Source organism: Cryptotermes secundus, unplaced genomic scaffold, assembly GCF_002891405.2.
Source record: "Cryptotermes secundus unplaced genomic scaffold, Csec_1.0 scaffold42, whole genome shotgun sequence".
In the NCBI taxonomy this organism is placed as follows: domain Eukaryota; kingdom Metazoa; phylum Arthropoda; class Insecta; order Blattodea; family Kalotermitidae; genus Cryptotermes; species Cryptotermes secundus.
In genome coordinates, this window is record NW_019720161.1 from 903,423 (window position 1) to 930,620 (window position 27,198).

General features: G+C 42.3%; 2 protein-coding genes across 2 annotated transcripts in view; one reads left to right on the plus strand and one right to left on the minus strand.

The window, feature by feature from the left end:
• LOC111866868 (G-protein coupled receptor 52) overlaps positions 1-27,198 on the minus strand; it is a 101,350-nt gene that overhangs the window by 61,260 nt on the left and 12,892 nt on the right. The gene's annotated exons all lie outside the window — the stretch shown is intronic.
• LOC111866944 (RING finger and transmembrane domain-containing protein 2) lies at positions 5,145-6,361 on the plus strand. Its single transcript, XM_033752522.1, has 2 exons — positions 5,145-5,509; positions 5,617-6,361. Exons 1-2 carry the CDS (start codon positions 5,145-5,147, stop codon positions 6,359-6,361), a joined length of 1,110 nt encoding a protein of 369 aa, XP_033608413.1.

Sequence of the window (27,198 nt, forward strand, 5' to 3'; positions counted from 1 at the left end):
AATGTTATATCTTAAAAATTTGAGCTCCTAGGCAAAAACTAATGCCATATTTGAATTCAGGGCATCAAATTCATATGAAATCAGCTCCAAATACCCCGGCACCAAAACAGCTGTTGGCCTGTGTAATACATGGGGTGCCACAAGTATTTCTCAAAAGGGGTTAGGGTACCGAATCTTAGAGAGAGCCAGCCATAAAATTTGTTTACAAAATAACGTTTAAGAAGATGAACATATTTTTACTAATCACCTGAGTATTTAGGATATAACATTTTAAAAATAATTTTGTTGTTATTAATATTTTGCATTTTTTTTTTAATTTTGATTTTTCTCACAACTTCAGAGGGGAAGATGTTTGGTTCGTTCCCCACTCCATCCCTGCTGGCTGCCATGCGACTGTATATTCTCTCTAAATTATCCACTTAATTTCACAACTTTTTCTAGGAAGAAAAAGTCAAAAGATTTTCGTGACCAAAGCTATGATGAATTGGTTAAGTCTTGTGTTCTCCTAAATCTGTTATTCCCGTTTTCGAGTCTCCCCCACTAATTTAATAAAACTGAAGGTAAAATATTATTTTTTTTTTGTGATTATCCGTTCTTACCACCGCATGGACGCCTGGTTCCGACATAGTGAAAAAATCAAAATTGCTTCTTTGAATTCGTGCGTGTTTATTGCTAAAAACTTAAAGTTTCTTTCGTCTGTGCAATTTTATTTCCTTCATATTATAATACTTCCCTAATCTCAGTCTTAACCTAGAAACTGCTGTTGGTCACGGAGAAATATCTGTTGCGAAATTACCGTGGCATAATTTGATTGATTGTAGTCACACAGACTGGCACAACCATTACACGAATTATACTGCATGTAATATTGACCGTGATACAACAATTCCGGTACAATCCGCAGATACAACTAATATGAACCAGGTTAAGCCCTTCTATACGAAATAACATATTTTGTAAGCATAATATTTATCATACCGGTCACGGTAGCCGAGCAGTCTGAGGCATGTACTGTCTTCGCTGGCTCGAAAGCCGGGATCATGAGTTCGAATCCCACAAAAGGCATAGATGTTTGGTATGTTTGTGTGCTTATGCTGTGTTTGTGTTGTCCTGTGTTTAGGTAGCGGCCTTGCGACGAGCTGATCACTCTTCCAAGGAGTCCTACCGTCTGGATCAAATGAAAAAAAAAAAGCAAGCTCGACACAGCAAAGGTACACGTATAAAGGAGGAACGGTTTAAGTAAGATATTGTGACGTGTTGGGTGTGTCACGCAACAAATAACTTCACGTAGTCCTCGGATTCAGCGGTCATTTTGTTTTACATTTACATAATCTTTACATTGTCACAGTCAATCCTTTTACTGTGGTCATTTCTCGACTTCACTCGGTGAATGCTAGACTTCAACTGCATTCTGCGGCGGCTTTCTTCAGACTGACTCGTTACCGCGGAAGTGCATTATTCCTGCTGGTTCAACAATCCGTTGCTTAGGAAGTGCAGTATTTCCCGTTGTTACTCAACGACAATTCGTTACTATGATCTGCCGCTGTGGGAAGTCCACAGTTTCCACGTATTCGTTGTCGTGGAAGTGTGCGTTCCGATTGTAGAGGTTGTCGCGGTGATGGACGTAAGATAACGCGTCACAATATTATCACTGCTACCAAAATTTCGGGTTACCATAACAACCAGTTGTCGAGAGTCAGTACGTTACATGAACATTAAGTTATGTAGTGGGTCACCAATGATGGCACAGTCTTTTATTTCAATGTATCGTGTCTATTTTGTGAATACTAATAATATTGTAACGTGTTTAGCCACTGAAGACGCCGTTCAGATTGTTAATTGGTTTATTTAATAACCTACAAGTCGTAACTACAATTGATTATAACACTGTTGCGGGGTTTCACACTTTATAACGCTATTCGCAATAATCTCTTCACTCTGTCCTCAGCAGTCTACGCGTTTTTACAGTACGGGAGCTAAACAAGTGTCACTGTATCACACACTCCCAATTACACAATTACACACACGTCCGGTTCTTCTTTCCGCGACTGCTGCTAGATTCCAACTCTGTTGCTCCGGCTCACACACTAACTCGTTCACTGCTGACTAGCTCGTAAATCAACTGTCAAGTCATAACTCGTAACTCGTAACTAACTGCTGGCTGGATTCCAACTCAACTCGTAGGCTGCTGCCTTGAGAACTGTCTTCGGCGGCTGTGTAGTTCCCTTATAAACCCTCAGCCGGACAACGGGAAAACAGTTACGTAATAGGCACCACTGTTGTCTGACGCCGTGTTTGCCGATAGCCTAGCAACGCTGTTGGGAGTTGTTTACGGCTACGTAGCAACTGCGGCGTCCCGTGTTACGTCACCGCTGTTTACTCGCTTTGCCTAGCAACCGCTGTTTACTCGCGTTGCATAGCGACCAGTGTGCTGGGACTCGGCTCACTTCGGCTTCGCTCGGCACGTCATAATATTTTGATGTGGATATGTGGTAAGTACGATACTATATACAGAGCAGTTTTACGATTGATTATTTGTGCTTGTTCTTCGTGGTAGATGAAGTAAAACGTCTGTCTCCACGTAAGACTGAAAAGGAATATGGCAGAAAACATGGGAATGTTACAAAACCTTGTCTAACAAATGCAGAGATTTCCTGTTGGATTCTCAACGGGTGTTACCTTAGTTATTAAAACATGAGGATGGGGGCAATATATTGTGGAGTATAAATCTGTTGCCAAGCAGTGACTCTGCGAACAGCGGCCGTTGATATGTAACGCCCGCAACATACACACATGCAACAATAGAAAAACGGTTTTTATGTGGTCCGCCATGCAACGGCGCGGTAAACACTGCTCAAAACAATAGAGAGTCTGTGTTTCCTGCGTGGTCCGTGCCGAGGAGTTATCTTTAAGACAACTGTCGCTACAGTTCAGTTGAAGGGTCGGGCGTGGTGTGTTAACCAGCGGGCAACAACGTGACCATGGAAGCTGAAGATTCTCCTTTGTTAAGGGCTGTTACCAAAAAACGACTACTGAAAGCAGACTGAGAAGACTTAGCCTGGAGTAATTTGGAGTGTGGAAATCTGCAATAGTTTTACAAGTATTTGTAGTTATGACCTGTAAAAGGTCAATAAATCTATTCACCATTCGAAACCTCGTCTACAGTCACATTTACACGTGACAATATTACTCCGAAACTTCGGTAGACTTCTACAGCCTCCCTTGCTGGACAGGTCAAAGGGTAGGCATCAGACGAAGAGAGACACCAAAAACCAAAAACTGATGCCGGAAGTAGCGTCATCAGCAGCGACTTGAAGCACAGAGCAAATGATGCGCGAGATGGTTCAAGTTCGCTTAGCAACAGGCGTGACCAGAGTTGTTTGAACGGTTGTACTGAGATGTGGAAAGCAAATGGAAAAACTACCACATTATCACTTTTCCTGGATAGTCTCTTTCCACAAACAGAGATACCATGTATGCGAGTTGTTTCCTCTGGAGACAAAACAAACCGGAGGGCGGATAGAAGTGACCAGAAGACGAGGAAGAAGACGTAAGAAGATGCTGGATGACCTTGGGGACAGAAGAGGATATTTTTATTTGAAGGAGAAAGCTTGTGATCGCATTAAGTGGAGGAACTGTTTTGGAAGAGACTGTGGACCTGTCGTCTGACAGATTACTGATGAATGAATGAACAACACAAAATAATAGTATTCACATTAATTAAGTAATCCTTAATTAAGCACAAAGACTTTATTCATTCGTTTTAAGTTCGTTATTTGACCGCCTCTGTGGTCTAACGGTCAGAGTCCCTGGCTACAAATCCAGATGTTCCGGGTTCGATTCTCGGCCTTGCCAGATTTTCTGATTAGTAGTGGGTCTGGAACGGGGTCCATTCAGCCTCGTGAGGATAATTGGGGAGCTATTTCAAGGAAATAGCGGTTCCGGTCTAGAAAACCGAAATTAACGGCCGTGGGGATCCGTTGCACTGCCCACGCGACACCCTCTAACCGCATAAGTTGGCATTAACTTCGCTGACAAGCGGCGGTCGCTCGGTCGGTATAATTCGCTTGCGGACTAGAGGCCACGTAGTTTTTAAGTTTGTTATCAACGATGCTGTCAATATCGAAACTGTACAGAGTCGATCACAGGATAATGAATGAATATTTTGCAGTTGACAGGAGGTACAGAAGTTCTTGGAAAAACCTCGCCCTAACCGCTTCGAGGACTTTCCTTTTCCTATAAACATATTAAAGAAACTTAGTATATAGGTCAAATGCAGCGAAAACAGGTCTGTGCGCCTTGCCGTAGGTCAGGCGGTTAGTCGCCGGCGTCCCACCTGGTTCGATCCCAGCTAAGGTCATGTAGTATTTATGGTGGATAAAATCATGCTGGGGCAGGATTTCTCCGAGTACTTTGGTTTCCCCTGCCAATTCTAATTCCGCCAACTGCTCCACATTCACTTACCATCTGACGCTATAGCGTCTCGATACTGGCGTCGTTAAATAACCCCTTAAAACACACGCTGACTAGACACGGGAGTTTGGCTGGTACATTTATAAATTGTGCCTTACAGGTAATGATAACGCTCTCACGAATTCAGACTCTTGACTGTGACTACACCACACGATAAGTCAAAGTCAAAGTTACGTGTATGTTACGACCAACGGTCAGTCGGACAGTCTCTCTTGTGTGTCAAGCCCCAAATTGGGTCCAAGACAAGATTTTTATTACTGTCAGACAGTCATGTTTTCTTCTTGTGGGGCCCCTTTTCTGATGAGCGGACGGGTCTGTCATTTACAATTGTTGCTGGTCCTCGCCAGTTCAGTCATTCTCTTGTCCAAGTAGCACTGGACTCATGACCACATTCTACTATATCATATTCAAGACTCCCCGAACGTAGAGGGCCGGGTTCCCGTATTTATATCCTCCAGGAATAGAGGCACATGCAAAGACTGACTGACTGACTGCAAAATTGTTGCTGGCCCTCGCCAGCACATTGATTCTCGTTTCCGAGTCATACGGGACTCATGAATATATTGTGACGTGTTGCGCTATGGATGACGCCCCTCCCTCCCCGCCAGCCGTGAGAATCTTACAAGACAATCTTCATACAGTGATTCAAGAGCTGCGACCACTGATGGAACATGCAAGAACTGCAGAAAGTCATGGTATTTCTCGGTCATGGCTTCGGACACCTCAACAACAAATGCAGAGCCAACAGCAGCCACCACCCCTGCCACCTAGATCACAACAGCCGCCACCACTGCCACCTAGATCACACCAGCAGTAACTCAACAACAACAACAACAACAACAACAAAAACAACATCAACAACAATACCAACATGGCTGGCAGATCCAACACTACAACTGCTGAAAATTTCCTTAATAACATCGGAGAAGCTGCAGCTGCACACCATACAGACCAGCACCAACAACAACAACAACAACAACAACAATAATGTGGAAGATGCTGCAGAAATGCTGCGTCAGAGTCCAGAATCAAGACAGTTCCTTTCCCTACTGCAAAAATGTGTTCCTTTCCTGGGTATTCTCACCAAAGTCACCTATGATCATGGTTCAGGTATTCTTACCTTCATTGGTTTGTCACCTTTAGTCATGCTAATGCAGTGGTAAAGCGGGAGATTGCCAAACAGAGTCGGCGTAGGCTGTCATCTTTGTTACTGATTGTCTGCAATCTCTTAGGATGCATTCTGTTCATCTACTACATGTTCCAAGACCAGAAGCTCTATCTGAGCCTGGTCTTCATTCCTCCATACACGCAGCCTCTCAGCGTTTGGGATGTACTGTGGATTGTGGGTGTGACAGACTTTGTACTCAAGTTAGTCACAATAATCCTAAAAGTTTCCATTGCAGCACTTCCTGTTTTTCTTCTACCCTACCAGAAAAGGGGAAAGTGCTACCTGTTTTTAGAAACCACATCTCAGCTATATCGGAGCCTGGCCCCAATCCAGCCATGGTTATACTACCTGCTGGAATCTCATCAGGGAACTGACAAGGTTGTTGGAGTATTCCTGTCTGCAGCATATATGGTGTCCAAGGGAACTGACCTTGTGAACAGAGTGAAACTCTGGCGAGGTGCTTTTTGGAAGTTGCTGCAGAATGTGAATCTTGGTGTGAGCCCAAACAAAGACCAGCTACCAACAGCTGGCAGTCAGTGCCCAATCTGCCACGATGAACATGAAACTCCAGTTCTCCTCCATTGTCATCATATCTTCTGTGAAGCACGCATTGCTACGTGGTTTGACAGAGAGCAGACATGCCCTCTCTGTAACGCTAATGTTGTAGATGACCCATCATGGAGAGATGGTGCTACAACATATTTTACCCAGCTTTATTGATATCTCTCTGTTCCATTACCCTGGCGAGTTAGATGTAATGTATTCTTGCAAGATGTAAGCTCCTAGTCATTGGGGAGTTTGACAAGAAAACTGTTGTGTATATGTGGATAATAAAAAAACTGAACTGAATCAAATTGGCAAGTGATTGAGCAGTAAACACACTTCCAGGTTTGCCTGTATCATAGTCATGAGTACTGATTGCTTGTAATTAAAACAGTTTGCATTTCATCAAACTGCTATTAAATTAGATGAATTCAGAGGCAGAGATTTTATTTTTTGGTTCTGAACCTGTTTATATGATCAGTAGACACTCTGATCTAGAAGGATCATTTATATTTCAAGAGAAAAAAATGCCATTATTAAAAGGCAAGATAAAAAACAAAAAATTGTGGAAAGAACTTACAGTACCTACTTTCCTTTAAAGTCTTCCATCTATATAAAAATTATATTGGAAGTGCTGATAATTATACTATTTAACGGTATATCTTTAGGTAAAGTTTCCATCAGTGTAACTTACTTTGTCTCTCTTTGAAAATTGTTAGGCATAACACCAGTGAGAGTAACACACAGACATGCACATGGACATGATACTATAGGCCTTATTTTTGTTATAAAAGTGAAAAAGCAGGATCAAAGTGGGTATGCTTGACAAGGAACTTGCTCCATTTGAGGAAAATATATTGAAATTTTAGCTGAAATATATGACCCCAATTTGACACGACTTTTTTAATGTTATACTTTAAACTGGTAATAAAAATATAGTGATTGTTTCATGTAACCACAGTATAAGAACATAAATTTTTGTCATGGTTTATATAAAATTAAACAGCAGCTGTTTCAGAGCTCTAAGAAACTACAGGTGTGATTGCTTGATAATAATATTACTAGCAATGTACATTAGATTCCACACCTATTAAAAAGTTCTATTTTGATTTACATTTTTAGAAGTGGTGGAACCCATTTAAGGAGAAAGATTTGTTTTAGATATTAAATTGAAAACACCATTTAAGTGTTGTGTAAAATAGTGAACATATAGACAGAATGATACATACTTGTATATTGAATAATCATAAAAATGCGAAGAGAGCGCTAGAACACTTTCAGCATCGGATGGTATTTATGCCCACAGTGCAGATTTATCAGCACAAAGTGTAGGTAAGGCTGAGCTTTATGATCTGAGTTTCTCACAGTAATTAGTTTTTTTGTGAATGTTTTTAGTATGCAAGAAACTTATGACTTGGAGAACTATACTGCATTATCTCCAAGGTGAAAGATGACAACTGGAAGTTCTCGTAATGTTGTCAGAAGTGTATATTCACATGCCTCTGGCGGTGGGTTCAGTCACTGAATGATTAAGACTACATTGCTTGGTTGACTACTGGATGACTACTATCCTGTGCTGGCAAGCAATTCAAACCATGTAACGTTCCCTGTGCTAAGTTGATACATTAGCCTTCTTACAACAAGGATAAGGACAGAGCTTGGGTACTGGTCTTGTATCAGTCCCAGATTTAGTTTTAATAGTTACAACTTGAACTAGTCCATTACATCCCAGAAATCTCCAGTTTTCCATTTCCATGTTAGGTAGTGGTACAAAAAGTATTTGATGTTGCTAAATGACTCTTAGTGCAGGGAATGTCTACAGATGCTGGAAGTGCGCTTTTATAATATTTTAAGCAGTTAATTGTCATATGTATTTTATTCACCTTTTTCCGAAAGAGTAAACTTAAATACAGTAGAACTTGGTTATAACGTCATCAAAGGGACCTAAAAATAGTGTCGTTATAAACGAATGTCGTTGTAACCGAAATGGGCACTTCCACAGTAGCCTTATGTTAGTCACGTAAAAATCTACCAAAAACCGAGTTAAAATGTTGCATTTTTTTAGTGAAATACGTAGTTAAGTACAGACTAACGTAACATTAACGTGGAATTGCCCAAATGTGTAATATCAAAGACATATTACAGCGCTTTTCACTGACAATACACACCGCACTAATACTGTATATTAAAGGTAGGCCTACTCACCAAATTACAGTAGATTACATCAATTGTTGTGCCTTACTGTACCTAGATACGAGTACAGTAATCAGTTATCTTCATCTGTTTCCTGTTACTTGCCCAATACACACTTTCTAAATTACGTTCAATGTCGATATCAGAGAAATTCAGGAATGAAAATGACGTTACATACGAGGTTGATGCATTTGTGCATGTCGTACTAAGCAAGGTATAAAAACAGTTGCTTTATGAGGAATTAGTTCGTACCATTGAATATGTGACGCAATAGACAAGGTGTCGCAGAAACCGATGTTGCTATAACCAAGTTTTACTGTATTTAGTTTTTCTAATATTATTGTGGCATATTTTACTCTCTGACGGTTCTGGAAGCCACCGCACTCTCTCTCGACTCAAGTAAGAGTCAGAGTTACTTCACGACTGGCGGTTTACCTCCAATCAGTTCGTCTTTGCGACAAGGTCCTTGAGATCCACGACCAGAATTTTATTTTCCAACTGAACACTTGCGGTTATAGTCCTTAAGTAACATCCTCTGTGACGAGAGGATGGATCTGTCGTTTACAATTGCTGCTGGGCTTCGCCAGCACAGTCATTCTCAGGTCCGAGTCCCGAGGGACTAATGACCACATATTACTGTCTCAGATTCAAGACTCCCCCAACCTGGAGGGCTGGGTCCTCGTATTTATATCCCCAGGAACAGAGTAGCCCGGTTATACCCCCAGGCACTGGGTTCCACTTCGTCGGCTCCTACGACTCATAGAGCTACGGTTGAGGCATTCGAACCCGCATCCACAAGCGACCTTATAGGAAAAACCACCTCCAAGTGTTCCTCTATTATTGGGTGCGTGTTCGTTGCCTAGCAATTTTGCCGTTGCCTCGGAACGGACCTTGTAATCACGTCACAGTGTTAAAGGAGTGGACGGTCTTTTCAAAACGCAGCGCAGTAACGCCCTTCTCTTCGATTCTTGGTCATGGCTATCAGTTCCGTTCGAGGTGGCAGTAGAGACTCGTTATACAGTCTGTGACTATCACATCGCTGCATGAGGGAGCACGAGACTGTTCTCAGAACTGCGATCCACCCCACTCCATTAAGTACTTCTGAGAACTTGTAGGCCAGTAAATCCAGGAAGTGTGTTACACAGAGGACCAAAGAGATATACTTAATGCACCCACCCACTTCCCCTGGTGAGGTGGGAGAGCACGCGGTAGCGCAGTTGGTTGGGGCACTATGCTACAAGCTGGAAGGTCGCGGGTTCTATTCCCGATGAGAAAATTGAATTTTCAATTGAACTAATCATTCCAGCCGCACTATGGCCCTGAGGTCGACTCAGCCTCTAACAGAAATGAGTACCAGGAATCTTCTTGGGAGTAAAGGGCGGCCGGCGCGTAAGGCTGACAACCTCACCGCCATCTGTGAGCCGATTGTCTGGAAAATGTGGGAGCCTCGATGTCTCAAAACCCTATGGGCCTCCGTCTCCTGTTAAGGTAGCGCTACGCTATGTTCGCTACGTACGCTGCGTACGCTGTGTACACTCTGCGACGCAGCTAACATAGGGAACATAGCGTACGTAGCGTACGGAAGTCCTGTGTGGCCAGTCACATTGGCAATAAAGGGAGATATTTTTCTGTTCGTATAGCGAACATAGCGTACGTAGCGTGCGTCACGTACGTAGCGCTCTGGGTGGCCGAACTTTTACAGGGCTAGCCTTACCTTACTCTCATATTTCATTTCGCATGAGTATGTGAATGGATGAATTTGCTAGATGAGTTACACAGTTTTCACTTTCGTGTGTCGGAGTTTGACTCCTTGGTCCTACCCTGCATATTCCATCTTAAATTACTATTCATATAAGAAAAGGTCAAGTTTTCCCTGTGTTAGGCCGCGCCATAGCTCATGCGGTTAGCCGCTGGTTTCCCACCGCGGCGGCCCCGGTTCGATCCCGGGTCTGGTCAAGTGGGATTTGTGGTGGACAAAGTGGCGCTGGGGCGGGTTTTCTCCGAGTACTTCGGTTTCCCCTGACAATCTTCAGTCCACCAAATTCTCCATCATCATAATCCCCCGGGGCAGGCAATTTCCCTGTGTTCAACTAATTAAACACTACGCTATGAAGACATAAGGGGAAGTAGATGCATAGATCCACGTATTCTTGACCCCGGTAGTCATTGGAGGTGAGCGGCCAGATTCATACCCACACCGCTTTACCCCAGGGGAAAAACGCCGCGGTACCCATTGGATAGAAAGCAAGGAGGGCCCCAGAACCGGTCGGGACGACGTAGCAGATAAACGTTGCCCCTACCGACACTCGAAATCCTACCCCTCGGTCGTCCAGCCAGTAGCCAGTCACTATACCGACTGAGCTCATATATTCTATGCTGGATTTAAATTCTCAATGCGTTGTCCATGCCGAATACGGGTTTGTAGGTTATAAACCAGTGTCATTTGTATGCAGAAGGTGCTCTGTTGGGACAGGTTTTTTTTTCGTGTTTCTTCTCAGTATCTCCAAGAAAATCCTGGAAAGTGACCCAGTTAGGTAGTTAGTTAGTTATTGGAGAGGGTGGGTTTCCCCATGCACTGAGACCTGTATTGGTCCATTGTGCTTCCCTCTATGATTTCTACCAGTCTCTATATCCTACCGGTACTGGTGCTTACCATCAGTCCCACCCAGCCAGCGAGACCGGCTCTACTAGCTGAGAGGTATCTATAATGCTTCCCCCATCTACCAGAGGTATTAGAGACTGCTGATGGGCGGGAAACGTCCGTAAATTGGCTCAGTGACCTCCTTTGGAGATATGAGGTTCTTTTACGTGCCGTAAATCTACGACACGGGACCCACGGCTTAAAGTCCCTCCCGGAGGACTTGTTCCCTGAATTTTTCCGCCCTTAAAAATTCCACGACCTCCGCCGGGTTTGAACCCGCGTACTACGAGTCATGAGGTGGGAACGTTACCTCTAGACTATGGAGGCCGCTTAAAGTGACCCAGTTAGGCTACGACCCTTTCTTTTTCAAATATTTTCAATTTAGTGTTTACTTACAATCCTACCATTTAACGTTACACTGTCTAGATTTTGGCAGCCTCGTGAAATGAACTCAACAGAGAAGAAAGACACGGACGCTGCAAATGGTAGGTTATTAAACGAAAGAGAAGCTTTGTTTCATTTCTTGTTGCTTAATTATTTCAGTCAACAGCTCTCAGACTTGAGATAGATTTAAGTGGGAAGCCAATAACTGTCTGGCAACGAGTTTTCTTGAAGCTTGATTCACAGCCATGAAGACACGCCTTCTAGCCTGCCATCTAGCGGAGAGGCCTCAAAACGTCTAAATCCGCTGGTTCCTGTGGCATTTGCTGTCTTTCAGGATATTTGCCATAAATACAGAAAGTTAACATATTGTTGCATATTTGCTCAAAGCTAGACTGCGGAGCCGGAGAAACAGCAGTTGCTAAACGGCTTTGAAACAACATTCATTTCTAGGCAACGGCGGCGAAACAGACAACGGAACGACGTCCGTTGTTATGCTGCAGATTCTGAATAAAACAAAAATATACGGCCGCTGATAGGGAACGGTTCGATAAACACGATCTCGCGGCAGTGCATAAGAAAACGGTGTTGTCTGCCCGGATCGTTATAAGGAAGACAAAAGGGGAAAAATTATCTTCTCGTCAAAGAGGATGTTACATAAAGACTATGACTGCAAGGGTTCAGTTGAAATATCTATTGTTGTCAGTATCAATAAGTTTGGCCCAAACCGGCAGCAGTAAAGTAATTTTGACTTTGATTATGTCAGTTTTGTACGGGAGTCTCTGAAGAAAAGAGTCAGTTGGAAGGGAGCCGCCATTCGCAGAGGACCTGAGCGCGGGGAAGCTGACGAATATCCACTGTTAGAAGCCGTTACCAGGGCTGTAGAAGACACAGCAGGCTAAAAGAGACTTAGCATGTGCTGTGGTGATTTGTAAAAACGTGCAGATTAGCGATGGCGCTGTGATCACTTGTAGTTCCGAGTTTTGTGTGTAAGTGGTCAATAAATCCAATATCGAATCCAAAACCCCGTCTATAGTCACACACACCCCTAAATCGTGACAACATTTTTCGAAGGTTATGTAACTACGCTTTCAGTGAGATGATGCGGTCACTGATGAATTGGAGAGAATTTGGAAGGAAGCGAGTAGTGAACTCATCGAAGTACTATCCCAGCATCTGCCGGCAGGGGCTCAGGAAAACAAGGAAAATTTCAGTACAAATAGCAGGTGCCTGTCTTTGAGATTCGAATGGAGCACCAAGCGGATACAAGTCTTACAGGGTTACCGCTAGCTTAGTGGTTCTCAAAGTGTGGTCCGCTGTCGTCTAGGCGTCTTATTTGATGATTTTATATATAACTCAGGCTACATACTGGTAGGAAGAGAACTATCTTACGGGTTGTGACGTCGTATAGTCTGGTAGCACAAGTCTACACGGTGTCATCCCAGAAAACACCACTCATCGTCGAAGAATGTCGTCTTATGGGATGCGGCGCCGTGTAGATATTGTGTAAACTGACGTTTCGGAGGAATATATCGCCTTCATATTCAGGGCATAAAAATCCGCGAGCGAGGAACCAGTATGATCAGGTGGCTGCAGAACGCACTTCCTTCGAAACGTCGGTTTACAGAACATCTACAAGGCGCTACAACCAAGAAGTCGGCGTTCTTCATAGTCACCGCCATGAAAACCTCAAATCTTACACTACACGTCGTCATTACAACCTCAAACCCAATAGAATACATGCAGCAGGGATTAATAAATCGGTGAGGACGTGGAAGGAATCGGTCAGTGTCTAGTTTAAGGTACTCTCCCGGTATTTGGCTGGAAGTATTTAGGAAAATCACGAAAAGAGTATAGTGGGTATCACGGCCGAAATTCGAAATGTATAGAAACCAGAAGTGTTTCTGCTTGAGTCTTTTAGCTCGGAAATAAGCACCGTATTTTTATATTCCCGTTTTCATTAAAAATACAACGTTTCGATAGGGGTTTCTGTTTCCTTGATCAGGCAGAAATATAAACATACAATTTTTGGATCCATCAGATCTAATATCTACCTCTGAAAGGAGTCAGTGTTGTAGAAACATCAATACCTTTTTTTATTCCAGAAATGTGGCCCACTTTACGACTCAGATAAGAGCGTCTCCGATTTTTAGAGTCGAAATCAATCAGTCGTTATGCGTGGTAGTGACACGTGCAGTGATGAAATCTATGGTACAGTGCCCTAGCGGTGTGAGCCCTCTACCTACCTCCGGCGTGATAATGGAAAATCAATAAGAGGTGTCTGAAACCCACTGTAGTACCACCTGCTGCAACCTACATAATTGAATGCACTAAGAAACAAACAAGAGAAACAGGCTAGACTCTAAGGAACTATAAATGAACGGAAAATAAACACGAACTATGCACATTTTTAAGCAGCATAATACAAAACTTAAATAATTCAGCGTACCTTCAGATTTTCTTAAAAAATATCCCTGTGCTTATCTTCATTCACAGTCCTTCTGAGATCCTGTTAACTTCGTCTAGTCCCTCCGTCTGTATAACTACCAAAATTCCATAAAAAGGAATTTTGTTTATTTTACTATGCTGAGAATAGACGAGCTATCTGTGGTCCAGTGGTCAGAGTTCCTGGCTACAGATCCAGAGGTTCCGGGTTCGATTCCCAACGCTACCAGATTTTCTGAGAAGTAGTGGGTCTGGAACGGGGTCCACAGCCTCGTGAGGATAACTGAGGAGCTATTTCAAGGAAATAGCGGCTCCGGTCTAGAGAACCGAAATTAACGGCCGTGGGGATCCTTTGCGCTGACCACGTGACACTCTCTATCCGCTAAAGTTGGCACTAACTTCGCCGACAAGCGGCGGTCGCTCGGTGGGTATAATTCGCTTGCGGACTACAGGCCACGAAGTTTGAGAATAGGCGAGCTATAAGCGTTGAATAACAGTTGAATGTTGAATTGGAAAATGATTAGGAAAGAAGAGGCCGTGGTTTATATCGAGATACAATCTGGATATTTGCTTAAAGAGACTGAGGAAAACAATTAAAACACTATCAAGGATAGTAGGTGTCCCTGCAGAGATTCAAACACAGGAACTCCAGCATACGAATCTAGAGGGTTACTGCTGCATCAGCTCGCCCAGTGAAAGTCTCATAAAATCTGATAGAAATTTAAGGGGTATTCAAAAAGAATGAACCGATTTTATTACGCAATATTTTATTAAAGGAAACTAATAACAGAATCCAGCCAAGTCACAAGTATTCTTCTCACAATCAACTTTTATTTCCTGTCTTACAAGTGTTCAATGTGGCCACCACCTGCAGCACGGGCAACATGAATGCGATAAGAGAATTCCTCCCAGGCGCGTATCAGCATATCACGATGCAATGAGTTAATCGCTGTTGTTATTCGATGTTTAAGGTCATCGAGGTTAGTGGGTAGCGGTGGAACATAAACGTGATAACATAAACAAGAAGAAAGCACACACGGTGAGGTCTGGGGATCTCGCAGGCCAAGCACAAAGAGCAACGTCTTTGGCCCCCTTCCGACCAATCCATCTCTGGGGCACTTTTTCATTTAAAAAAGCTCGGACCATCAGGTGCCAATGGGGCGGTGCTCCATCTTGTTGAAAAATTAAGTCAGGCGAATCTGCTTGCAGTGAAGTGAAGAGCCAGTTTTGGAACTTATCGAGATAGGTTTGTCCTGTAACGGTGTTTCCTTCAAAGAAAAAGGGACCATAAACCTTGTCCTGAAACACAGCACAGAAGACGTTCACCTTAGGGGAATCTCTTTCGTGCTCAACTGTTTCATGTGGGTGCTCTGTTCCCCAAATACGCACATTGTGACGATTGACTGTGCCGCTCAAGTGAAAAGTCGCTTCATTACTAAAAATTAAACGTGAAATGAAGTTTTCGTCTTCCATCATCTCCAGCATCGAATCGCAAAATTCCATCCGCTTCCTTTTGTCGTCATTGGTAAGTTCCTGAACGAGCTGCAGTCTGTATGGTTTCAAATGTAGACGTACTGTTAGCACACGCCAGACAGTGGATTGAGGGGTCTCAAGCTCACGGCTAACTCTATTTGTTGACTTCCGCGGGCTCCTCTCAAACGCAGCACGGATTCTCGCCACTTGTTCCTCCGAGACTCGTGGTCGTCCTGGACTTTTCCCTTTACACAGACACCCACTCTCTTGAAACTGTCGAAACCACCGCCGAATGTTCTTAGGACAGGGCTGATTAATGCCGAATCGCCTTCGAAAAGCACGCTGCGCCGTGACAACCGAATTTGTTTTCGCGAACTCGAGAACGCAGAACGCCTTTTGCTGAGGACTCGCCATTCCGAGGGTAAAGGAACAAATGAACGTTGCCGGAAGAGCAACGCGACTCGGGCCCCTGTGGCAGCCATTCACAACTTAGATAACTCCTCTTTCAAATGGTCACTGACTCATTCCATGACGATGCTTGAGAACTGAAGCAATGCGTCATGAAATCGGTTCATTCTTTTTGAATAACTCTGTATTTCGGGAAGTACAGAAGATCAATGTGATATTTAAGGATCTCACGGTGATGATTATGAAGAGTAATATCGTTTTAGGTATGACGCCGTGTAGCGTGGTACAAGCTTAGTGATGTTTTGGAGGAACTACTTCCATCTTCAGGGTAAAAGAATAAGCCAATCTATCAGGCAGAAAGTGACGCTTTGTATATGGCTACAGCATTTTCATCTGAAACTTTAATAAATTTCTATCAGATTGCATGACGTGACATTCTAGAAGGCAGTGGTATAGTTATATAAGTTGGCTGCAGAGAATATACCAATTATATACAGACTTGATATTATCGGGAAGCCCTGGAGCCTTACTCTTGGTGAGTATTTACACACCGCGATTAGTAATCTGACCCGATACTGCTGGAGTTGTATACCAACAATTTTGAGAGCCAACACTTACACTAAAGCGCATGTACCAAGCCGTTTGTTCCTTCTTGCTCGTTACTTAACGCATCTTGGACCCTGAAGATGGAGGCAACACTTTCTTCCGTAACATCGGTAGATTTCTACCGGACTACAAGTTATCATATTTGAGGATTAAGTGCCCTTTATAGTCCCAACAGCGACAACCTCATGTCCAACTAAAAAATAACATATTTGTAAGGAAACATTCTTCTCCGGGGCGATTGAATATGACTAGTGACCACAGATAAATCCAGTGTTTTGAGTGACCCTCGACGGGGTTTTGGTTTGGAAATTGGACTTATTGACCACTTTATAGATCACGACAGCACCCGCTGTCTTTTCCAGTCCCCAGAGTTTTCACTAGTAGTTGCCTGGCAACGGCTTCTAACAGAGGTTAGTCCTCTTCTTTCGTGCTCAAGTCCTCACTGAAAGGCGACTCCCAACTGCTTCTTTTGTTCACAGACTCCCCTGCAGAACTGACTTGGTTGCCCCAGTTGTCTTCCTTATAATCCTTCGGCATGGACCACCATAGGAAACTCCCTTTCATACGTATCCGTTGCAGCGGCCGTTTATTCTTGCTTATTAAAACTTGCTGCCTACCAGCGAATGCTGTTTCGTTGTTTGTCTCGCAGTCGCTAGGTCTATACACTACGATATTATCTTCGCCACTGTGTTTGGGTATTAAACACTAAAATTCGAAGTTACTGAGAGAGTTAATACATTTTACAAGAACAACTGATGGGTTAAATGGTCCGACGAAACCCACTGTGGTGTCCCATTTCCCTCGTGAGTTGTTAGGGAATTGTGTTCTGTAGATTCTTAATAAAGCCATGTAATAAATTGTCCGGAAAACAATTTTGAGAAGTTTTTATGGGGAGGGGGGATCATGGCTACAGATTCAACATTTCCCATTAGATAAAGTCGCTAAAATTAAGATCAGAGATGAAATTAATTAAATATGTTAAAGAGAACACTTAACATTTCTTATATATTTAATCAATTTTTGTAAAATAATTTTATAACGAGAGAAATAGCTACACAGTGCAGAATATCTAAAAGCTGACAGTTGTAATTTGTGAATTCATACAATTCCTTACAATTTTTAAATGAAACTTATCATTCGATATTTCGAGTCAGTCAAATGCGGTCTAAATTTTCAGCCTATAATTCAGAAAGAAGCAAACATTTTAAAAAATCACATAAATTTAACTTTTCTTATGATGCTCGTGTAATACATACTAAAAGAGAATTCATCCAAATTCCTTACAGACTTTTCAGACCCAAAATGTAAGCCGCACGAGTCACGTAACAGACGTGGATCCAATATTTCAGTTTTCTCCAGACCTTGTGAGGCTCTAATGACTGGAACCTTTTTCCTTGCACATGCGCCCTTTTGTTTCCGACTGCCTTCAGCACACTTAAATCGACTTGCGTTGAGGTCGATTCTTCCGGTAACGCTTATGAAACTCTCGCTGCAGGTTTGCGGCAGAGTTTGTCTTCGCATACTGAACAGCGCAGAATGCTTTCTCCTGCATAGACGCCATTTTTACAACACGTACTCCTCTATCGGACGTGAAGGCAATCACGTTCCCGGATGGTATTAGAAAAAACAAAACAATATAAGCTACATATTGGTGTGCGTGATATCAATGTGAAATTAACGAATATTATATTATCAGTATCGGAAAAGCGGCCTCCGTAGTCTAGGGGTAACGTTCCCACCTCATGACTTGTAGTACGCGGGTTCAAACCCGGCGGAGGTCGTGGAATTTTTAAGGGCGGAAAAATTCACGGAACAAGTCCTCCGGGAGGGACTTTAAGCCGTGGGTCCCGTGTCGTAGATTTACGGCACGTAAAAGATCCTCATTTCTCTAGTAGACCTCTGAGCAAAATTAGACAAAAAAAGTTTCCCGCCCCAGTAGTTTCCAATGCCTCCGGTAGACGGGGAAGTTATAAGGGTACCACTGCCAGAAGAGGGCCGACCTCACTGACAGAAAGGGGCTGATAGCGAGCACCAGTACCGGTAGGGTATGGCGACAGTAGAAATTAAAGGGGGACGTACAATAGACTACTAGTCGCGGTGCATGAGGAAACCCACCCCCTCTAATACTGAATAACTGAATCAGTATCGGAAACTTTTCATTTCGAATTGTCCTCCTGTATTATTAGAAAACTCCGTCCAGTGTGTATAACAACACAGCGTGCCACGAACAACAGGACATTAAAGAGCCCTATTCATCAAACGACTTACAACTTGTACTCTTCTCCAAGTATAATTAGAATGATCAAGTAAATGAGGATGAGGTGGGCAGAGCATGTAGCACGAATTAGGAAGACGAGGAATGCATATAGGGTATTGGTGGGAAAGCCAGAAGGAAAGAGACCACTGAGAAGACCAAGGCGTAGGTGGGTGGACAATGTTAAAATGGACCTTAGAGAGATAGGATGGGATGGTATGGATTGGATTGATCTGGCTCATGATTGGGACCAGTAGAGGGCTCTTGTGAACACGGTATGAACCTTCGGGTTCCATAAAATGCTGGGAAATTTTTGAGCAGCTGCAGAATTGGCGGCTCCTCAAGAAGGGCTCAGCTCTATTAGTAAGTAAGTAATTCATGAAACGACGGAACCACGAGATGATACACACTCAACTTACTTTAAAGAGACAATAAAAAGGACACGAACCAAATTGGTTCTAAAGTTAACAATTTTTTTAAACCACTTTTGTAATAAGACTAATTGTAATAATTTATAAATATTTTAATGTATTCATGCGCGTCTCTGTAGTTGTTTAAGGGTCAGAGTTTATATTCATGACATTGTAATGATACTGTATGCACGTATTGATATTGACCAAACACACTGCAATAGTACTGTAGTTTCCGCCTGTATTGATATGTCCTGAAGATGGCTTCTAAGCCCGAAACATGTCAAGGATAAAATATTAAAAACGAAAGAAAAAATGTATAAGTCAGACTGGACGGAGCTGATAATCATTTTGTAATATCGCTACTGTGACGGACCGGGCTGAACCAAATCAAATTTGCCCTGTATCATCCTCATCTGCCTGCATATTTCTTACCTTTGGTTATTCCAACGAAAATTTAGTATGAATTTCTAATATCTTCCATTTGTAATATATATAGTGCTTATCTCACTCACTTAGCAATGAAAAACCCCATAATTACTCGTATTATCAGTGTTAGTTGCGTTAAAAATCCTTGTAAAAGTAACAACAACAAATTGGAATTCAGTTCCTCAAGGAAATGACAATGAAGACTGTGTCTTCTTGGTTGTAACGCCATGTAATTTGGAGTGAGCTTGATATTTCGATGGAATATATGCCTCCATCTTCAGGATAGAAGAGTAGGCCAAGCAAAAATACTAAAATAAACAAACAGCAAGCTTATCTGGGCTTCTTTCTGTTGGTTTATTTTTGGCTTACACTTTCACCTTGGACATGAGGCGTTGTTCTTCCGAAACATTGGGCTCTATCCTAACTATGTGGTGTTACAGTTCTGGAACCTATAATATTAAAAATAATGTCTGTGAGGACATCTGTACTGGAACTATCCTCTGAGACCCTTACCGCAGCCGACAGTGGCTGTTAAAGAGAATTCACAAACTCTACGATAATTGAAAACCTCAACCAGGCAGGAGGGGTACGAACGCGACCAGTTTAATGCAACTTCCCAGCGCCTTAATTAAAGAAAATTGAACGTTTATATACTACCCTTGCACGGATAAAGGGGGTAGAGAGGTAGGGAAATGATTCAATTAGTAAGATAAACGACTGTAAATCCTTAAAGTATCTGTGGTTATTCTTCTAAAGTTTAATTGAAAATTGAGTAGTTTTATGGAAAAGCGACGTAACTCCAAAAGCAATGTTTTGAGATATACCAATTTTAAATTTCGCAGCGAAATTAAATTAAAAAAGTTATTTGTCAGTGAGATTTTAGCTTATTTTTACGGTGGTGACTATGACCAATAAGACTTCTATCTTGTAAGATGTGACGCTGTGTAATCAGAAATTTATGGACGTTTCGAATAAAAGTTCTGTCTCTATACCCAGGCTTTATGAGTAAGCCGTGCAAGCACAGACTACCGGTTGCTTCTTGCTTACTTTTCGACCATTGCGATGCAAACAGTTAAGTTCCTATGAAAAGTCTGGAAAGACTATATGGTACATATCCTAACAGACACTACTCTTCAAATCACCAAGGATTTAGTATTACGATAATATGTATTAATACTAATAAACACAACTTTCATGAGCAACTGAAACCAGTTTACGTGATTCGATGTGTAGAACGGGGCTTCTCGAACTTCAAGATATTCTGACCACCACCTCATCTACCTATTTCTGCCGGTCAGTTAAGAGTGCAGTTCTGCACAATGTTGCAGGTCCTTATCAGACTGTACGGTGACAGCAGGAACCTAAATAGATTTACAGCCTCTCTACACCTACAGTAAGCTACAAAGTGTTCCTGTACAGTCACGAAAAGTGCAGTTCTGCACATTGTTGCAGGTCCCTATCAGGCTGTACGGTGACAGCAGGAACCTAAATAGCTTTACAGCCTCTCTACACCTACAGTAAGCTATAAAACGTTCCTGTACAGTCACGAAAATTTTGGCGAAATATTTCTCCTCCTGAAGTTTGGCGAGACGCGATCCCAGTGTGGGAAACAATGCTTCAGATGACTCCCATACAATTCAAACTTGTTCGCTATGAGGAAACTGCCGTTGAAGCTAATACTGTAATGTGTAGGCGTGGGGGAGGAACCATGACGTTCCGTGGCGAGATGGTAAATAGCAGCCCGCCTACATACTGACAATCGTTTCACAGTTCTGAATGATACCTCTGTATACTGAAACTTAATGCGATAAAATGACGGAAGGGTCCCCATGATAAAGAGGGCCTGTCAACGTAAGATAAATAGCAATAACTTTTGCTTCAACTGAATCGAAGAGGAATATTTATTTCACGGTACAAAACTGTTGAATCAAATGAAATAAGACGTCGACATATTCTTTCATTCACAAAATGGATGTACTTCAATATTTCTACTAGAACTTATTGGGGAATTTCTTTCAACATAACGTTTTGTAGAAATCAGCTGTCAACTAGTTTTCTAAATCAGGTTTCTTAAACTGTGGATCATGAACTAAAATAAAGGGGGATTGGTAAGTTCTCGTGACTTTTTAAAATATAGTTGTGTCTGTGCGAAGTTTTGACAAATGAAACTCAGTGAAATTTAATATAAGTATTTTCGAAAAATTGTAACTGACGACGAATTATTTGTCTAATTTGCCATAACTGTACAGGAACATTTTATAACTTACTGTGGGTGTACTTTATGATCCTGAAGATTGAAGCAGTATATTCCTCCGAAACGTCTATAAGACTACATGGTTTTACATTCCACAGTCACTTCAGTGAGAGACTCAAATCCAGCAAGGATATATTTACTCTCTGCTCTACATTAATTCTGTTCGTATGGGATACTGAGGAAGTGATGTGGCCACTTCAGTTTACAGTCCTGTCACAAATCGCAAGGAGCGTAATAAAGTCGATTCCATGTGGCGGATATCCTCTGCAGGACGTCCCGGGCTGTTCCCGGCTCTCGAATGCCATGCAGCCCAAGTAAATAAATTCAGGGAGGATCTAGTGAAATGGTAAAGTTCACGGTGCATTCGTGTGCCCTGCTGGTTCCATTCAACTGTAATCCTGGGGCTGGGAGGCAGACACTTCAGACATCAGTGTCTAACCATTTCAGGACCGAGTAAATCCCACATTTACGTGAGTGCGTCCTAAGGATGCTGATCTCGCACGAGTAGGCTTGAATGTTGTGCCACAAGCGCTGACGTGTTTCATCACAATCATGATCAAGATATATTAGACAAGGAAGAATATTCAATAACGTCCTATAAGTGCGATACTTACATTTGGCGAAAGGCGAAGCAACGGTCTTGTTAAAAAATCTCTGGTCGTGATCCTCAAGGGGCTTTGCACCAAGACAAACGGATTGGAGGTAAAGCGCCAGTCGTAAAGCAACTCTGACTCTGACTCTGACTCTGACTCTGACTCTGACTCTGACTCTGACTCTGATGTGTTCGTGTCAGTGACTGTGAAGGTCATAGTCTTCTGAGTTGTAATGTGGAGTTAGGAGAAAAACCGACGTATTCGAGGAGCTTACTGCCTCCATCTTCAGGTATAAAGTACAAGCCAAGAAGAAACTGCACTGAGCCGTTCTAAGGTTTAGCTCGCTCACGTATGATGTCATCATGTTTCCCTTGACGGATTCCATCCCCACTATGCAGTATCCTGACGTCAGTCACGTGGTCCCATGTACCCTCTCGTGAAGGGGAGACTTGTACAGTGCAGTCGTGCAGACCAAGTTGACTTGGAAGGTCGGTTAGTAGCCAGCAGGTTTGTTGTGGAAAATATTGGTTTCGGCTGGGTTTGTTCTAAATTCCCTTTTGGTGCTATCTGGCTGGCCGGTAAGGACTGCCCGCGGTCGCAAGCCGTTGCTTGAACGCTTGCGACGCGCGTTATTAGATTTGGTTTGGTATTCTTCAGAATTAGACTTGTGTTTGTATAGCTTGAGTGTTTAACGTCCTAATATGGCTAGTGTCGACACAAGTGGTGCCGACGGGAAATTGTTTTGTTCTAAATGAGCTTGTATTAGTTTCTTGGTCAAATGTGTCGTTTGTTATTTATGTATTGTTATATATTTTTTTATTAAAATTGTATTTGTTCTTATCTAAGCCAACGAACTGAGTGTAGCTTCCTCCTCCTAGCTTGGATACCCCATGTCCATCTTGGGGAGCGTGGGAACCAACAATAGGGCCAGTAACGATTGCGCTGTGCCCTTCCTCTTCGTAATAATAATAACATAATAATAATCAGAAGGAGAAGAAGACGAAGGGCGCGGTGCAGCACAACGGTACAACTCAGAATACCGCAGTCTTTTTTTATTGCTAGTGGGGTGGGACTAAGTCCCTTGAACTGCGGCCACTTCTGGCCTATTGTACCAGCCCCAGATGATAGGCGAGGGTGATTGTGGAGCAATTGGTGGAATGAAGATTGGCAGGGGAAACCGAAGTACTCCGAGAAAACTTGCCCCAGCGTCACTTTGTCCACCACAAATCCCACTTGACCAAACCCGGGATAGAACCCGGGGCACAGCGATGGGAAGCCAGCGACTAACTCCTTGAGCTATGGCGCGGCCTACCGCAGTCTTCATTATTCATGTGTGTAGGACTTCGTAATTTTTATGAGCCACATGAAACAGAGATAAGCTTGCTGGTAAAATACAATTTTTTTTTCAGCATTTAATGATTCAAGAACACATTGGCGAATTTATAATAATATTACTACACATAACCAGCATATTCTCGGTCGAGTGCTTAACACACCTGCTCCGTACTCAGAGTCCCGATTTCAAATCTCCGTCATGAACTAGACTATTTTTATCGAGGTCTATCGTGGTTCTTCTCAGTCTCTAAAGACAAATTCCGAGAGAGTGCCTCAAATAGGCCACAACCTCTTCCTTGCACGCCCTATCTAATATATCGTTTATTAATTATCTTATTATTCAACGCTGTTTAGTCCGAGATAAAGGCAGCGTCTAAAATTAAGAAGAAAATAGTACCTAAAACAGGGTGGTTACAAATAATCCTTACGATCTTTAACAAGCGTACCATTATCATCATACGTATGCCTATTGTTTCTAGTCTATAGCAATAGCAAGGATACAATACAGATAGTAATGGAGAGAGACCGACTGACGTAAGCTGATATTGCTTTATGTGACTCTGATGGTACGGGCAGGGATGTCTCGCACCGCTGCATTCGAATGACAGTAGCTACTTAAATCTGCACGGGATTTTGCAAAGAAACAAATGACACGAGTCAGGCGATTACAGAGACGAGACTCGTCCCGCGCTACCGGTTACTTACCGTGGCATGAAGAGTGATTTTCATTCGAGGTTGCAGGCAAAAAATATTTTGAAATTTACTGCGCTCTTGAGTTCATGTGCAAATGGCGAGTAAGAACTGATATTCTATTAATCTGAAAAACTCTGAATTTAACGTTTGAAGATGAATAACGTATTTCAATTACTATTCTAGCGGGTTTTCATACCCATGCAGAACCACAGGCAAAATTATAGTTTTGTATGTTCTAATTTGTATGTGTCAAAAACATAAAAATTAGAATATACAAAACTATAATTTTGCCTGTGGTTCTGTATGGGTGTGAAACTTTGTCTCTGACATTAGGGGAGGAACATAGACTGAGGGTGTTTGAGAAGAGGGTGTTGAGAATATTTGGACCGAAGAGGGATGAAGTGACGGGAGGTTGGAGAAAACTGCATAATGAGGAGCTTCATAACATGTACTCTTCTCCAAGTATAGTTAGAATGATCAAGTCATGGAGGATGAGACGGGCAGGGCATGTAGCACGAATGGGGGCGAGGAGGAATATATATGGGATATTGGTGGGAAAACTAGAAAGAAAAAGACCACTTGGAAGACCAAGGCGTAGGTGGGTGGGCAATATTAAAATGGATCTTAGAGAGATAGGGTGAGATGGTATGGGTTGGATTGCTCTGGCTCAGGATAGGGACCAGTGGAGGGAGGCCTCTTGTGAACACGGTAATGAACGTTGGGGTTCCATAAAATGCTGGAAAATTCTTGAGTAGCTGCAGAATTGGCGGCTACTGAAGAAGGTCTTACCTGCATGAGTAAGGAAATAAGTATCCTAACGGGTTGGCGAAACGATATCATTCTCGAGAGGTATTCAGTTCAAAACTCTGCCGTGGTAACCGGTATCCTGACAGATTTTTGGTAGTTTTCCCCAATTACACAAGGAAAATTGTGGGATAGTACGTAAATTAGGCCACGGCACTTCTTCGAAATGTTACGATCACCCTACCCTCGGCTGTTGGCCGAGTCGAAAAGTAAAGAACTTCCAAAAAATTATTCAGTTGCTTTGATAGATTTGTCAGCAAAGTGTCTCATCAGTCAGGGTTCGCTTTTCGATAACATCGTCAGCAATGTATTTATTTTCGGAAATGCTCTGGTATAGGGTACGTCTAACCAATTTCACGGAATACCTTACATTGCGCTAAGGCACTTGAATTTCACGACTAAATTACTGTCTGACAGAATACTGAAGTTGATTGGAAGTGTCCTTCGCTTTACCTGCAAGAAGTATGGGTTCGTTCTATTACCACTCTCCAAATTTACCGCAACCATCCACCTTTAGGATTCACTTAGATGGTAAATATGTATCCTATAGTTACTTTCAATAGTTCTTCATAGATAGCTTCACATGGGAACTAACTAGCTCTAACGGACTGAGAAAAAAAAAGAAAAAAGGAAAAGAAAAAAAGAAACGTGTTACGCATATAAGATTCAAAGAAACAGGTCGCCGTGATCGTACGGCAACTTCTCCGACGTGTCTGTATAGCGTGTAGGCTAAACAAGCGATTGCAGGCGGTAAAAGAAACATTTCAATATAATGAGCTGTACAGTTCTAGAAAGACGACACTGATTATAAGTTGTACAGTCAGTTACGTTTTATTTAAATAAATATCAGGTTCTGATTCTTTTAAAGAAGGTTTAAAATTTGATAGCTGCTATACGTAAGAACATTAACACTGAACTTCTGGGTTATGATAAGGTGTGATAGGTCAGGTGGGTTATCCATATTTCGGGGAATCGACAGGCTCCTCCGAAATAAAAAGTACTATACTAAAATTCACGATGAAATGGATACTATGTGCAGTCAATGATAAGCTTATATGCCCAAGACACATAATGAACTTATGTTTCTTTATATGCAAAATCCACTTAATCATGCTGACAGTATCTTAGATAATGCAGGTTCGAATCTTGGGGCAAGTGAATATTGAATTAGAAGAGACGTGAAAGGAAATGGCAGCGGCCTTAACTTGAAGCACTGTCACGTGGCCTGGATGGACTAAAGAAAAACATGAGATACCTCAGAATAGTCCATGTACTGGACGAGATTTGAACCAAACATCTCTAAACGCTTTCTCGCACGAGCCAACACGCTCTGCTCTTTTTATTTTCTTGGGTTGTTTGAAAATGCTTTCCAAGTATCGAGACTATGAGCATCGGTGGTATGCTCTTCTCTAACGCGCCATTCAAGTAAATTATTATTTATATACGTGCTAATATAACAGCCCAAAGGTCATTTGTAAAGTTATTACAAGTAAGGAAAGAAACAATAGAAACAACACAGGTAAAAAAGAGGTAAAGCTATCCCTGTAACAGGCCGTGGAGGCCCATAGGGTTGTGAGATGTTGAGGTTCCCACATTTTCTAGACAATCGTCTCAAAGATGGCGGTGAGGTTAGCCTTACGCGCTTGAAGCCCTTTACACACAGGAAGATTCCTGGTACCGATTTCTGTTAGAGGCTGAGTCCACCCCAGAGCCATAGTGCGGCTGGAAAGATAAGGTGAATTGAAAAAAAATCACCACATCGCGACTCGAACACGCGACCTTCCAGCTTGTAGCATAGTGCCTCAACCAATTACCCTACCGCGTGCCCCTAGTGTAATACACAAACAGGGTAATCTATACAATAATAATAATTCAATTCAATTCAATTCAATTCTTTATTATTTATGTGCTGAGCCAACAGCCGTAAGGCCAATTATAGACTCAGCACAGTGTATGATAGAAGTAGTTACATTCTGGACAAACACAATATAAAGTCAAACAATGATTAAAGGTTAATGTTGGAGGAAAACAAATTAATACATATAAATAACATACATAATAATAATAATTCAATTCAATTAATTCAATTCAATTC